This window comes from Staurois parvus, unplaced genomic scaffold (genome assembly GCF_062004578.1).
Source record: "Staurois parvus isolate SC_StPar_1 unplaced genomic scaffold, SC_StPar_1.0 ptg000304l, whole genome shotgun sequence".
Taxonomy (NCBI): Eukaryota; Metazoa; Chordata; class Amphibia; order Anura; family Ranidae; genus Staurois; species Staurois parvus.
This window is the reverse complement of record NW_028318100.1, coordinates 676988-689095: the sequence shown is the minus strand read 5'-3', so window position 1 is coordinate 689095 and position 12108 is coordinate 676988. Positions and strand designations below refer to the sequence as shown.

Below are 12108 nucleotides of genomic sequence, written 5' to 3'. Positions count from 1 at the left end.
TTATTTAGATTAATTCGATTTATTTATTTTGTATATACATTATATATTATATATCACTAAACACTTTTGAGGAGCGCGACACATCCAATATTTTATTTACACATTATTTATCATCTCTCTCTGGACACTTCCCTATAACCAGGTTTCTATCCATGTCTCACAGTAGGGAATCGGTCACTTTCTTGTATGGAGGACTACTCCTGTGATATCATTCTCCTTTGAACTTCTTGCTGCAGACACCTTTGTGGGGTAATCACACCCTATCTTATCTATACAGCATCTCAGATCCGAGGCTATGGGAAACCCAAGGAATATTTGGGCTAAAGCACATTATGTCAGACAGGAGACAAATTTTATTTTTTGACCTCAAGGCCAAATACCTGTATAAGCTTCCTAATACTATGGTTTTTTAGGTATTTGTAGTTGAGACATGCTGTCTCTTATCGTCTCCAAATCTTAGGCACTCCCTAGCTTATACCACTAACTTAACTCATACCTGTCAGAAATGGAATGCTGATCTGCCTGATCTGAACAAGGAAAAATGGGAAATCTGCACCACCCATTATGTCACAAATATTATCTGCTAGACATTGGTTTATATAACTGAATTTTCTCCATTTAACTTTTTTTTTACCCCCGCAACGGCTGGCATCTATTTCCCATTTGACTGATCCTTCCTGTACACGTTGCCACTTCTCTGTAGGCTCCTTCACACATACAGTTGTGTTCAAAATAATAGCAGTGTGTTGAAAAAAGTGAAGGTCAAAATCCTTCTAATAGCTTTTATTTCCATACACACAAATGCATTCTATTCCAAATCAAAACATGAAGAAAAATATATCAAATTTGTGTTGCTCCTCTTAAAAAATAGAAGAAAAGTGAATATTAGACTGTTCAAAAAAATACAAATGCAAACATTCACTATATAAACTGAAAAATCTTTGAAGATTTTGCTTTCCTTTGAATCACTTAATTAATATTTAGTTGTATAACCACTGTTTCTGAGAACTGCTGTACATCTGTGTTGCATGGAGTCTACCAACTTCTGGCACCTGTGAACAGGTATTCCAGCCCAGGATGATTGGACTACATTCCACAGTTCTCTATTTCTTGGTTTTGCCTCGGAAACTGCATTTTTTATGTCACCCCACAAGTTTTCTATTGGATTAAGATCCGGGGATTGGGCTGGCCACTCCATAACGTCAATCTTGTTGGTCTGGAACCAAGATGTTGCATGTTTACTGGTGTGTTTTGGGGTCGTTGTCTTGTTGGAACACCCATTTCAAGGGCATTTCCTCTTCAGCATAAGGCAACATGATCTCTTCAAGTATTCTGATGTATTCAAACTGATCCATGATCCCTGGTATGCGATAAATAGGCCCAACACCGTAGTATGAGAAACATCCCCATATCATGATGCTTGCGCAGCCATGCTCCACTGTCTTCACAGTGTACTGTGGCTTGAATTCAGTGTTTGGGGGTCGTCTGACAAACTGTCTCTGGCCACTAGACCCAATAAGAACAATCTTACTTTCATCAGTCCACAAAATGTTGCGCCATTTCTCTTTAGGCCAGTCAATGTGCTCTTTGGCAAATTTTAACCTCTTCAGCACGTCTTTTTTTCAACAGTGGGACTTTGCAGGGGGCTTCTTGTAGATAGCTTGGCTTCACATAGGCGTCTTCTAATTGTAACAGTACTCACAAGTAACTTTAGACCTTCTTTGATCTTCCTGGAGCTGATTGTTGGCTGAGTCCTTGCCATTTTGGCTATTCTTCTATCCATTCGAATGGTAGTTTTTTGTTTTCTTCCATGTCTTTCAGGTTTTGGTTGCCATTTTAAAGCATTTGCGATCATTTATATGTTTTCTACTCTCTAATCAACTTTTTAATCAAGGTACGCTGTTCTTCTGAACAATGTCTGAAAGGACCCATTTTCCTCAGAATTTCAGAGAGAAATGCACTGTAACCAGCATGTACAACATTTGCTGCCTTCCTTCCTTAAATAAGGGCAATAATTGCCACCTGTTTTTCAAAGAATGAATGACCTCACTAATAGAACTCCACACTGCTATTATTTTGAACATGCCCCTTTCAATTAGTGACTCAATTACTCAGAATCAGCAGCATGCATGTCATGACTGTTGGGTCTGTTGGATTTCTATTACTCTACTACACCCGCTAGTAAATTATTTGCCATGTAGAAATATCATTTCTACCAAAAACAGTGATTGATCAGGTTAGTGATGTCTGACTGCTATTATTTTGAACACAACTGTATGATATGGACATGCCTCACCATTAGACCTTCTTGGTGTGGTGGGTAAACTTAATATGCTGCATTATATAACCCTTGGTTTGGACCCCAAAATTCTCCTGTAGGGAATAGATGGAATGGAATTGAATGGATTTTGGGCATCATGTTAAGCTGTTTTTCATTTTTTTGTTCTACTCTTTATGCCTGCAGAGAGAAGTAAAAGTCACCTCACCCCCTACTTTGGCCTCATAGTGCGCCACTATAGAGAACACTTTACCAATGCATAAGTTAACCTACACAATTCAGAGCTGCCCCAAGAAATCTAATAATATATGGTCCGCCTGTGGGTCAGGTTAATCTACTTATTTGAACCAGGATGACTGTAATGCCAAGAGGCTTTTTACTTAACAAGTATTGTGACATTCCTCTTTCTGCGACTAACTTCTCCTTCCCCCCTCCCCTCTTTGTATATCATCTCTCTTCCACTCCTTATTCTCCCCTCCTTAATACCCCCACTTTTTTTCCCTCTCTTCGCAGACCTGGGAATGTCCCAATTTTCAGCCTCCAATCTCCCATGCAACCTGATGCTTCAGAATTTAGCATTCCTTCAGATATACCTTCCTATAGATTTTTACCTACTCATATGTTTGAAATATATATTGAACCTATTGAGTATTGCTCTCCCAAAAAAGGTTTATAAATGTAAAGATAGTCTACACCTGTAGCACCTTTCTTGTTAATCATACGACAATATGCTGCATCGCTTGTACATGTCTAATCTTTTCCTCAAACAATTTCGAACAATTGTTTTAAAAGCAGGGAGTGCAATTCTATAAAATTGGTTTGTGTAACATTTTGTGTAAAATAAATAAATATATATATATAATTTTTTTTTTGTATTCCATCCATATGCAATCTGCCAGCTCAATCCCTTTTAGATAGTGTGCTCAGTTTCAGACTAGTCAAAAAGGCTTAAAACGTTTATTTAAAATTACTAACATTTTTATGTTAAGATAAAAATAGAATAATCTTTTTTATAAATTCAGATGTGACTCACCATCTGTCCATATCCATTTACCTGTTCTGTCCTGTGTTTTGGTTTTGTGTAGTGGTAGTGATTAACGTAATAGTGATCAGTAATATGAATTATGAATAAAAATGGGTGGTGCCTGACTTCCGTATATAACTATGACAAAGTGCCTCCAGCCGTTATGGCAAAATAACTTAGTGAATATTAGATAATTTAGACACCTTAATAAATTATACCACCACAATAACTCTCCTGATTCATTTTACTAATGTGATTTCTTACCAGATATACAAATATCTCCAAATTTGAGTAATAAATAAACATAATTTATTTCTGTACAAGAATATATATATATATATATATATATATATATATATATATATATAAATATATTGTGGGGTTAGCTCAGGTGGGGGATCTCCTTCCCTGGGAAAAAGGTAGACCGCACAGCAGGCTTTCGTCAAAATCTGACTGGTTGTCAGTTTTATTAAAAAGGTTTGCAAGAAATATCAAAATAAACAAAACATCAAAGTAAACCCTTGCCATCCAGGCACTAACTAAACAGAAGATGTTTCCTCTCTCAGAGGTGAAGGGCTTCTCACTGTCACCAAAACAAAACAAAAGCAAACCTTTTCTTGTAGGTATAGTACACACACAGCTCTCTCAGAATACCTCTCTGAGTCCCAGGCCACGAGCAACTCCTTGCTCCAGCCCTGTCTTATTTATACCACCTGTTGGTGGTCATCAGTGGAGCCCAAACTCCGGTCCGGAACCACCTCTGCCATTGTGGCCCCGAAAACCCGGAGTGGACTCCACCTTACACCTCACAGTATGACCTCATGCGAGGTGACACATATCGTCCATCCATCACTTTGCCGTTCATACTGTCACATATCCCCCCCCTCTGCTCAAGCCCTTGTGGCTGAGCAACTGTCCCAACCAGGCAATGGACCCGGGAGAAGGCATCTACATTGCTTTGCAGTTTCCCCGCTCTGTGTTCCACCGTAAATTTGAACGCTTGTAGCGCAAGAAACCGCCTTGTCACTCGGCTATTTTTCTCCTGGTTATCGCACATCCATTTGAGCGGGGCATGATCAGTAACCAACTTGAACTGTCTTCCTAACAGGTAATATTTCAGGGCCTCCAAGGCCCATTTGATGGCCAAACCTTCCTTCTCCACAATGGCATAGTTTCTCTCATGTTTGTTGAGCTTTCTACTTAGGAAGACCACAGGGTGCTCCTCCCCATCTCTGATTTGGGACAGTACCGCACCTAGTCCCACGTCAGAGGCATCAGTCTGTACCACAAACTCTGTTGTGAAATCTGGAGTCACAAGCACAGGTTGGGCACAGAGAGCTTGTTTCAGCCTTTGACATGCGGTCTCCGCCTCGGGATTCCACTTAATCATGACCGACCCCCTACCTTTTGTCAGATCTGTCAGTGGGGCTGCAATGGTGGCAAAATTGGGGATAAACCGCCTGTAGTATCCTGTGATCCCAAGAAATGCCCGGACTTGCTTTTTATTTACAGGTTGGGGCCACTTTTGAATCGCCTCAATTTTATTGATCTGAGGCCTAATGAGACCTCGACCAATGATGTAGTCAAGATATTTGGCCTCCTCTAAGCCTATGGCACACTTTCTGGGGTTGGCGGTAAGCCCTGCTTCCCTCAGCGAATCTACTACCGCTTGCAAGTGGGACAAATGAGACTCCCAGTCTGGACTGTGGATGACGACATCGTCCAAATAGGCAGCTGCATATTGGCGATGTGGTCTTAGCGTTTTGTCCATCATTCGTTGGAATGATGCCGGAGCACCATGTAAACCAAACGGCATCCGCTTATACTGAAAGGACCCCTCGGGGGTAGAGAATGCCGTCTTTTCTTTTGCAGCTTCCGTTAAAGGAATCTGCCAATAGCCTTTGGTTAAATCTAAGGTGGTTATGTACCGAGCCGTTCCCAACCTGTCAATGAGCTCATCCATCCGAGACATCGGGTACGCATCAAATTTAGACACACTGTTCAGTTTTCTGAAATCATTACAGAAACGAATAGTTCCATCGGGTTTTGGGACCAACACTATGGGACTCGACCACTCACTGTGAGATTCCTCAATCACTCCCAACTCTAACATGTCCTTTATTTCCTTGGCCACCGCTTCCCGCCTGGCCTCGGGTATTTTATAGGGCTTGACATTTACGCGGACCCCGGGCTGGGTAACTATGTCATGCTGTATGACCGTCGTCAGTCCAGGTAGGTGGGAGAAGAAATCTCCATTTTTCCTCACAAACTCCTTAACATCATTTTGTTGGGCTACTGACAAGGTTTCCATTATAGGTACCTGAGGGGCCACGGGAACCACGTCCTTTTGGGGACTTAACATAATCAAAGAGAAAGAAAAAAAAAAAATTATATATATATATATATATATATATATATATATATATACACACACACCTATATATACGCATACATGCACACACAAATGTGTATCATAAAATTGTGCAACACTAAGTGATATAAAATAGTGAAACACTTGTGAAAACCTTCCAAAAAGATAATATAACACTCGTGCTCAAAAATTATGAAATCCTGAAGTGATCCACTCAGTGAGACTCCTACCCACACGTGACACTTCTAGTGAGTAAGGCAAATATACCCTTACCAACAGTAGAAAAAACCCACGCCTTTATAGTATAATTTGTAGAAATCCTCCAAAGGAACTTTCTCCTCCTCTCCTCCTTCAGTTATTATTAGGGTAATGTTGTAAAGCCATCCACATTCACAGGTCTATGATCATGGATTTACCAGGCTCCAGTATAATGGAAATTAACCATGACGTACCTCCATGTATATTCAGAGTAGTAACATTTTAATGAATCTGCTTACATTTAAAGTTAAAAATTTGCGATTTGGAACAAAACCCCACTTTGTAGGGATTACCAGGCAGTTCCCACAGTTTCCCAGGCAGTTCACACACGAGGTATCCAGCGATTCCCCAACAAAGATGGCCGCTGCAACACTTCCGGTTCCTGCTTCTTGTGTATGACGTCACTTCCTCTTCAAGCTTACAATTTAAAAATAAATTCAATGATTTATTAATGAATATAGAGCAGTATTAATTTGTATCTGTTCAGATTTAACTAATAGTGGAATCAGTGCTACTATGTACTTAAAGAGTGGACTATACTTTCATGCAAAAAATAGCAAAAAATAATATTGCATATATAATTGTGATACAAGTCATATTGTAATTTATTGTTATTAAAAGTGATCTTTTCTTTTCAATCTGCAGTTCTGTCATTTTCTGTAAAATGTAATGCGATATGGCAGCCTGGATGCTTTCTGTACACAGTGTACAGCATTCCCCCCAGAAATGTAATTTTCTGTTTGTGTGATAGGCTTACTGATTTTCCCTGAAGTCTGCACTAAGATACAAGTCAAATTGTTGGCATCCCCTGCAAAAAAATTTAATTTTTGGTGTCGTACTCCTAAAGGGAAATCACATCTACAGGGATGCAGACCCTGCAATTTTCCTTATAAGAGCCTTGCAAGTGCTACAGTTGATTGATGTTTATGAAATCATTCCCATGCAGATTCATTCTGCACATGGACACAGACAAACGGCTATTTCTTCAGAATAACAAAAGATAGAAATCTGCAACAAAGTTTCCTTGCAATATGCATTGATTAATCATCCAGAGGGGTTATGTTTTTTTTTCTCAATCAAAGTAGAGTTACTCTTTAAGGATTTTGACTAAAGCAGAGTTTTTCTGAAGTCTGTCATGAATAACATATTTACCAATGATAAAGCTCCATGCACATTAGCTTAAAAATAAGCTCCTAGCAGCTACTTATGAGCTATTTTTTTATGCCCCTGGAAGCAAATAGTGTCATCTTATGTGTCTATGCACACTATTGTAGTCTAAAATTGTTTCTGAATCTTCAGCGTTTAGGAGCAGAAAAACATTTTTTTGTGTGTTTTCAAGAGTGATTTGCGCCAAGAAAAAACATGCTGAAAGCTTCTAAACTCTCCTGGTGACCAGCGTTTTTCTTTTTTTTTACTAACTGGGAGGCAGCCACTGTGTCCTTAACAAGGTAAGACTCATCAGCTGTCCATGGGTTTCACCACTTACAGATGAATGTAAACAAAATAATTTTTGGCAATTCAAGCTTGTAAAAAAAATGGCATGGGTTACCCCCCAAATCCATGCCTGACCCTTAGGTCTGATATGGATTTTGAGGGGAGCCCCACACCAAAATTATACCCTTATCTGAGCATGTATCCTGGCAGGCCAGGCCAAGCAATTCAAACTTGAGAAAAAAAAAAACAGTATGGGAGCCCCCCCCCCCCCCCCAATCCATACCAGGCCCTTCACCCAAAAAGTAGTAAAAGTGAGGAAAAAAACAAGTTTTTTATTTTTAAAAATGTCTCCTGGTGTAGATCCAAAGTCAATCATGATGAACATCGGCTGTCAACCCATACAATAAAAAAAAAAAAAGGTCAGCGGTCAGGCGTCAGAGGCCAGCATTGGAATCAGATCTCTTTTTTTCAGGTCAGTTGCGTTCATCGCAATTAATGCTGCATTTACTGTGGTGGCATTTTTTTTGTTTTGTTTTTTTATTAAAGGACTTGTCAAAACGATCTGTGTTTTAATTTATTTCTGACACTTTTTTTTGGTGAATGAATAGGGGTACATTCTACCCCATACCCATTCACATGGGGCGGCTGGATGTGGCTTACAGACACTGTACTAATGGCACTGGGCAGGAAGGGGTTAACATGTGGGATGATCAAAGGGTTAACTGTGTGCTGTTTTGCTGTGTGTGTGCGCTTTCCACTGTAAGCACACTGCTTTGCATGGCTCAAATCCCTGCAAATCAGTGTGCAGGAGCTGACGGGAAAGAACTCTATTGCTTTTCATACAGTTCTCTCCCTCCGTCGGTAATGCTCCTCTATCACCGGGTGCCGGTGAGTAATCACCAGCTGGGACCCAGTGATTGACAGCCGAGGCAGTGAACAGAGGCACGGGTAAGGCTCGCGCGTGCTCCCTACCCGGAAATGCAAAATCACGCACCCCTGCCGTCCTGTAGCAGTATATCTGCTATAGGGTGGCAGGAAAAGCGGTTAAGGATGCGTCAGCCCACTCCTTAGCAACCAGTTAGCACGAATGCAAACACTCCTTAACACTGCAAAAAACTGCTAAACGCCATAAAAAAAACATGAAATATTAGGGGGTTTTTAAATTGCTATTGTGCATGGAGTCTAAAGGCGAATTATATTTTTTTGACTTGCAGCTGGAGAAATACAGTGTAATATACATAAATTTAGACCCTATATTCTAAAGAAGGCAGAAACTAAAAGCATACTGGAGATTACTGCAGCAAGTGTACCACATTGATCGTTAATGGGTATTGTTTTTCTGTAGATGTCTGTTTCAAGTATAGCCCCAATCGTCAAGGACTAGAAAGATTTTACAAATTCGTCATGGACATTCTGATGGGAACGGTGAGCTTTTAATTAAATATCTAACGAAAGTATGTTTGTTGTTTTTTTGCTTGTTTGTGAATCAAAATGATTGGTTCAGATCACCTTACACCATATCCTACTACAAATTAATATATACCAAACCTAAAGGATTTATTTGGTTATAATATCCAAAACCTGTATTTCAGTTTAGAATAAACTATATTAATATCCAAAACGGATTACATCTTTTGAGTTTTCTAAAGACCAAAGCCAGTACTATCCAGTTGTAGCTTTTAAGGAGATCTCATTCTTTCTGTTACTTTTTTTTTTACTTATTTTTTGTTTCAAATTTTTGCTGACAATGAGGTAAAGAGTTACAAAGTATATTTGCAGAAGAAAGACTTTCCTTGTGCAAGAGATGCAGTGACATGTCAAACATTTCTGAACCCACAAAGAGAGATCTAACACACGAACACCAACAAAACTTGCACATACCACAGCCAAATCTAAATAGCACAAGAAATGTATCTTCTGTGGACATATTGCGGGAAAGACTGTAGAAGACAAAATAATGATCAGTTACTGTGCGCATGGCAACCATTCAACTTCTATCTTTCATTTTCATACTCAAACTGACTCAAGCTGAAGCTAGAAGGTAATTTGTTAGTATTCACGGCTTCTCCTGATTCTGTCTGATTCATTTTTTAGTAAATTTCCCACATTGTATTTTTATTTTTACTACAGAAAATTCAATGGTGTAATTAAAGTTTTTAAGCCTCCCCCCCCCCCCCTTCCCTTGTAGATAAGCAGCCTAAAAAAAGTAGGAGAAAAAGTTTAATAGTATATGTACCTTCCCCCAGCTCCTGCCTACGGCATCAAAGCAAGGGTGATGTCATAAGATTTGGGGAATCCAGAGCAGCATTTTTTTAACCGGGGTGCCTTCTGGGTTCCTCAGGGGTGCCTTGGCAAAGTACCTAAAAACATTGCCCCAAATTGCCCAAAAATACAAGCCAGAAGGTGGATCAAGCCTGCCTATTTGTTACACAAAGTTATAGGTTCTCATTGTGCAGCATTACAGCCTTGGGCACTGTGCTGGCCAGCTGCTGGCACCCTAACAACCAAATACAGTATGTCATTGGTTAATATGGAGGACATTGAGTGCCTGCACAGCATCCTTGTTTGTCTCTCCCCTGTCCATCTCCATAATGGGCTCATGTTATCTGAGTGATTGAGAAAAATGCTGAAATGCTTGAGATTATGCAAAATTTTAAAATGTGCCTTGACTGACAAAAGGCTGAAAATCACTGATCTAGAGTACTGATGAAACAGTCAAAGCACAGTTATGCAGCATCTTCTTGTGAGATGTGGAGCTTTCAGCATTCCCTGGGATCTCTGTTGCAGGAGAATGCAGTGCCGAGACAGTCATGTAGCACCCAGGGCAAAGATGCCAAGCGGTGCCCTGAAAAATGTATAAGCATTATGTGTCAGGAAAAATCCCTTCCCTTCCAAAAACATTTGATCACTAATCTGCAAGGTTACCCCAAGCATAAATTCCTTTTGCAAGCCACAATTCTTTGCAAGCAAAAATTCCCCCTCATCCAGTACTCCTGACAGCTTTTAGGTAGGAACTCTTCATGCAGCACCCCCACCACCTCACATGATACTGCAGCGTCCTTGGCAGCCGTCCCTCTTGCCCACACCTTGCCTGGCCCTGGGAGGATGACATCACCTTCTGCACTATGAAAGCCTGTGAAAATATAAATATACACTTTATTGCCCAAAGTATTGGGACGCCTGCCTTTACACACACATGAACTTTAATGGCATCCCAGTCTTAGTCCGTAGGGTTCAATATTGAGTTGGCCCACCCTTTGCAGCTTTAACAGATTCAACTCTTCTGTGAAGGCTGTCCACAAGGTTTAGGAGTGTGTCTATGGGAATATTTGGCCATTCTTCCAGAAACGCATATGTGAGGTCAGTCACAAGATCGCCTGGCTCTCAGTCTCCGCTCTAATTCATCCCAAGGGGGTTCTGTCGGGTTGAGGTCAGGACTCCATGCAGGACAGTCAAGTTCTTGAACCCTGAACTTGCTCATCCATGTCTTTATGGACCTTGATTTGTGTACTGGTGCGCAGTCATGTTGGAACAGAAAGGGGCCATCCCCAAACTGTTCCCACAAAGCTGTGAGCATGAAATTGTGCAAAATGTCTTGGTATGCTGTCGCTTTAAGAGTTCCCTTCATTGGAACTAAGGGGCCAAGCCGAACCCCTGAAAAACAACCCAACACCCTAATCTTGGTCTCCACCAAACTATACACTTGGCACAATGCAGTCAGGCAAGTATCGTTCTCCTGGCAACCTTCAAACCCAGACACGTCCATCGGATTTTCAGACAGAGAAGCATGATTCATTTCTCCAGAGAACACGTCTCCACTGCCTAGAGTCCAGTGGCAGCGTGCTTTACACCAGCCTTTTTCAACTAAGATGCCTGGGCACCCTGCGGTGCCTTCAGGTGTCTTCAGGGGTGCCTTGGCAAAATGCCTAAAAATACCCCAAAAATTGCACACAAGCCAGAAGATGTATCAGACTCACTTTTAGTGACACAAAGTCATGGGTTTTTATTGTGCACTACTTTAACCTTCTAAATGCCGGTGTTCTAACACCCACTGATGTTGTGGTTGATAAAAAGGTTTAGTTGGATGGCTGATACTTTATTGATCACGAGGAATTAACCCAAATTCTATGGTGTGTGTGAGGCGCCTTATGGAGCCCATACTGTATATCTGTTTTTAATTGTTACACTGCTGAAATTGCCCACCTACCTAAATATTGAGAGGATATCTGAGGGAGCATGTGGGGACTACCTTTCGGGCAACCCATTGTAATGGGTATTTAATAGTAGGCTGCTCATTATTACTCTGGAGGTGCTGTCTATGTTGAGGGTAGTTTCCAGGATTATATCCTGAAGTAACACTTTTGGACTGCAGGCATTGGTTCCTCCAGTGTCCTAATTCTCCACAATTAAAGCATCTGTCATTTCTATCTCCTGGAACCTCCTCTTCTATTTCCTCTGTATCCTTCCCTACCTTTGTATCCCCCTCTTACCATATCGGGAATTATTACAATTCCCTGGGCTATGCTGAAGCCCCTGGAATTGTGCCTTTGATGAGGTATTAGAAATAGCAAAGCAACCTGCTGAATCCTTTAACATAACTTCCTTCTCAGATCCCTTTGTATCCAGCTCAGGCCAATTAGCAACTAGCTGCTTAATCAAGAGGGAAAGGTCTGGTTTAAATGCCTGCATAATAGTCTGTGTATATATCATACCTATATCCCTTCAGTAGTCATTCCCACTTCT

General features: G+C 40.7%; 1 protein-coding gene across 4 annotated transcripts in view; it reads left to right on the top strand.

Annotated features, from left to right (window-relative positions):
* The window catches only part of TMC4 (transmembrane channel like 4), an 880426-nt gene that overhangs the window by 232735 nt on the left and 635583 nt on the right, over positions 1–12108 (top strand). For all 4 annotated transcript variants that reach the window (XM_089683320.1, XM_089683318.1, XM_089683319.1 and 1 more), the window contains one exon: positions 8711–8790. In XM_089683320.1, coding sequence (XP_089539446.1) covers positions 8711–8790 — 80 coding nt within the window. The remainder of the gene's footprint in view (positions 1–8710; positions 8791–12108) is intronic.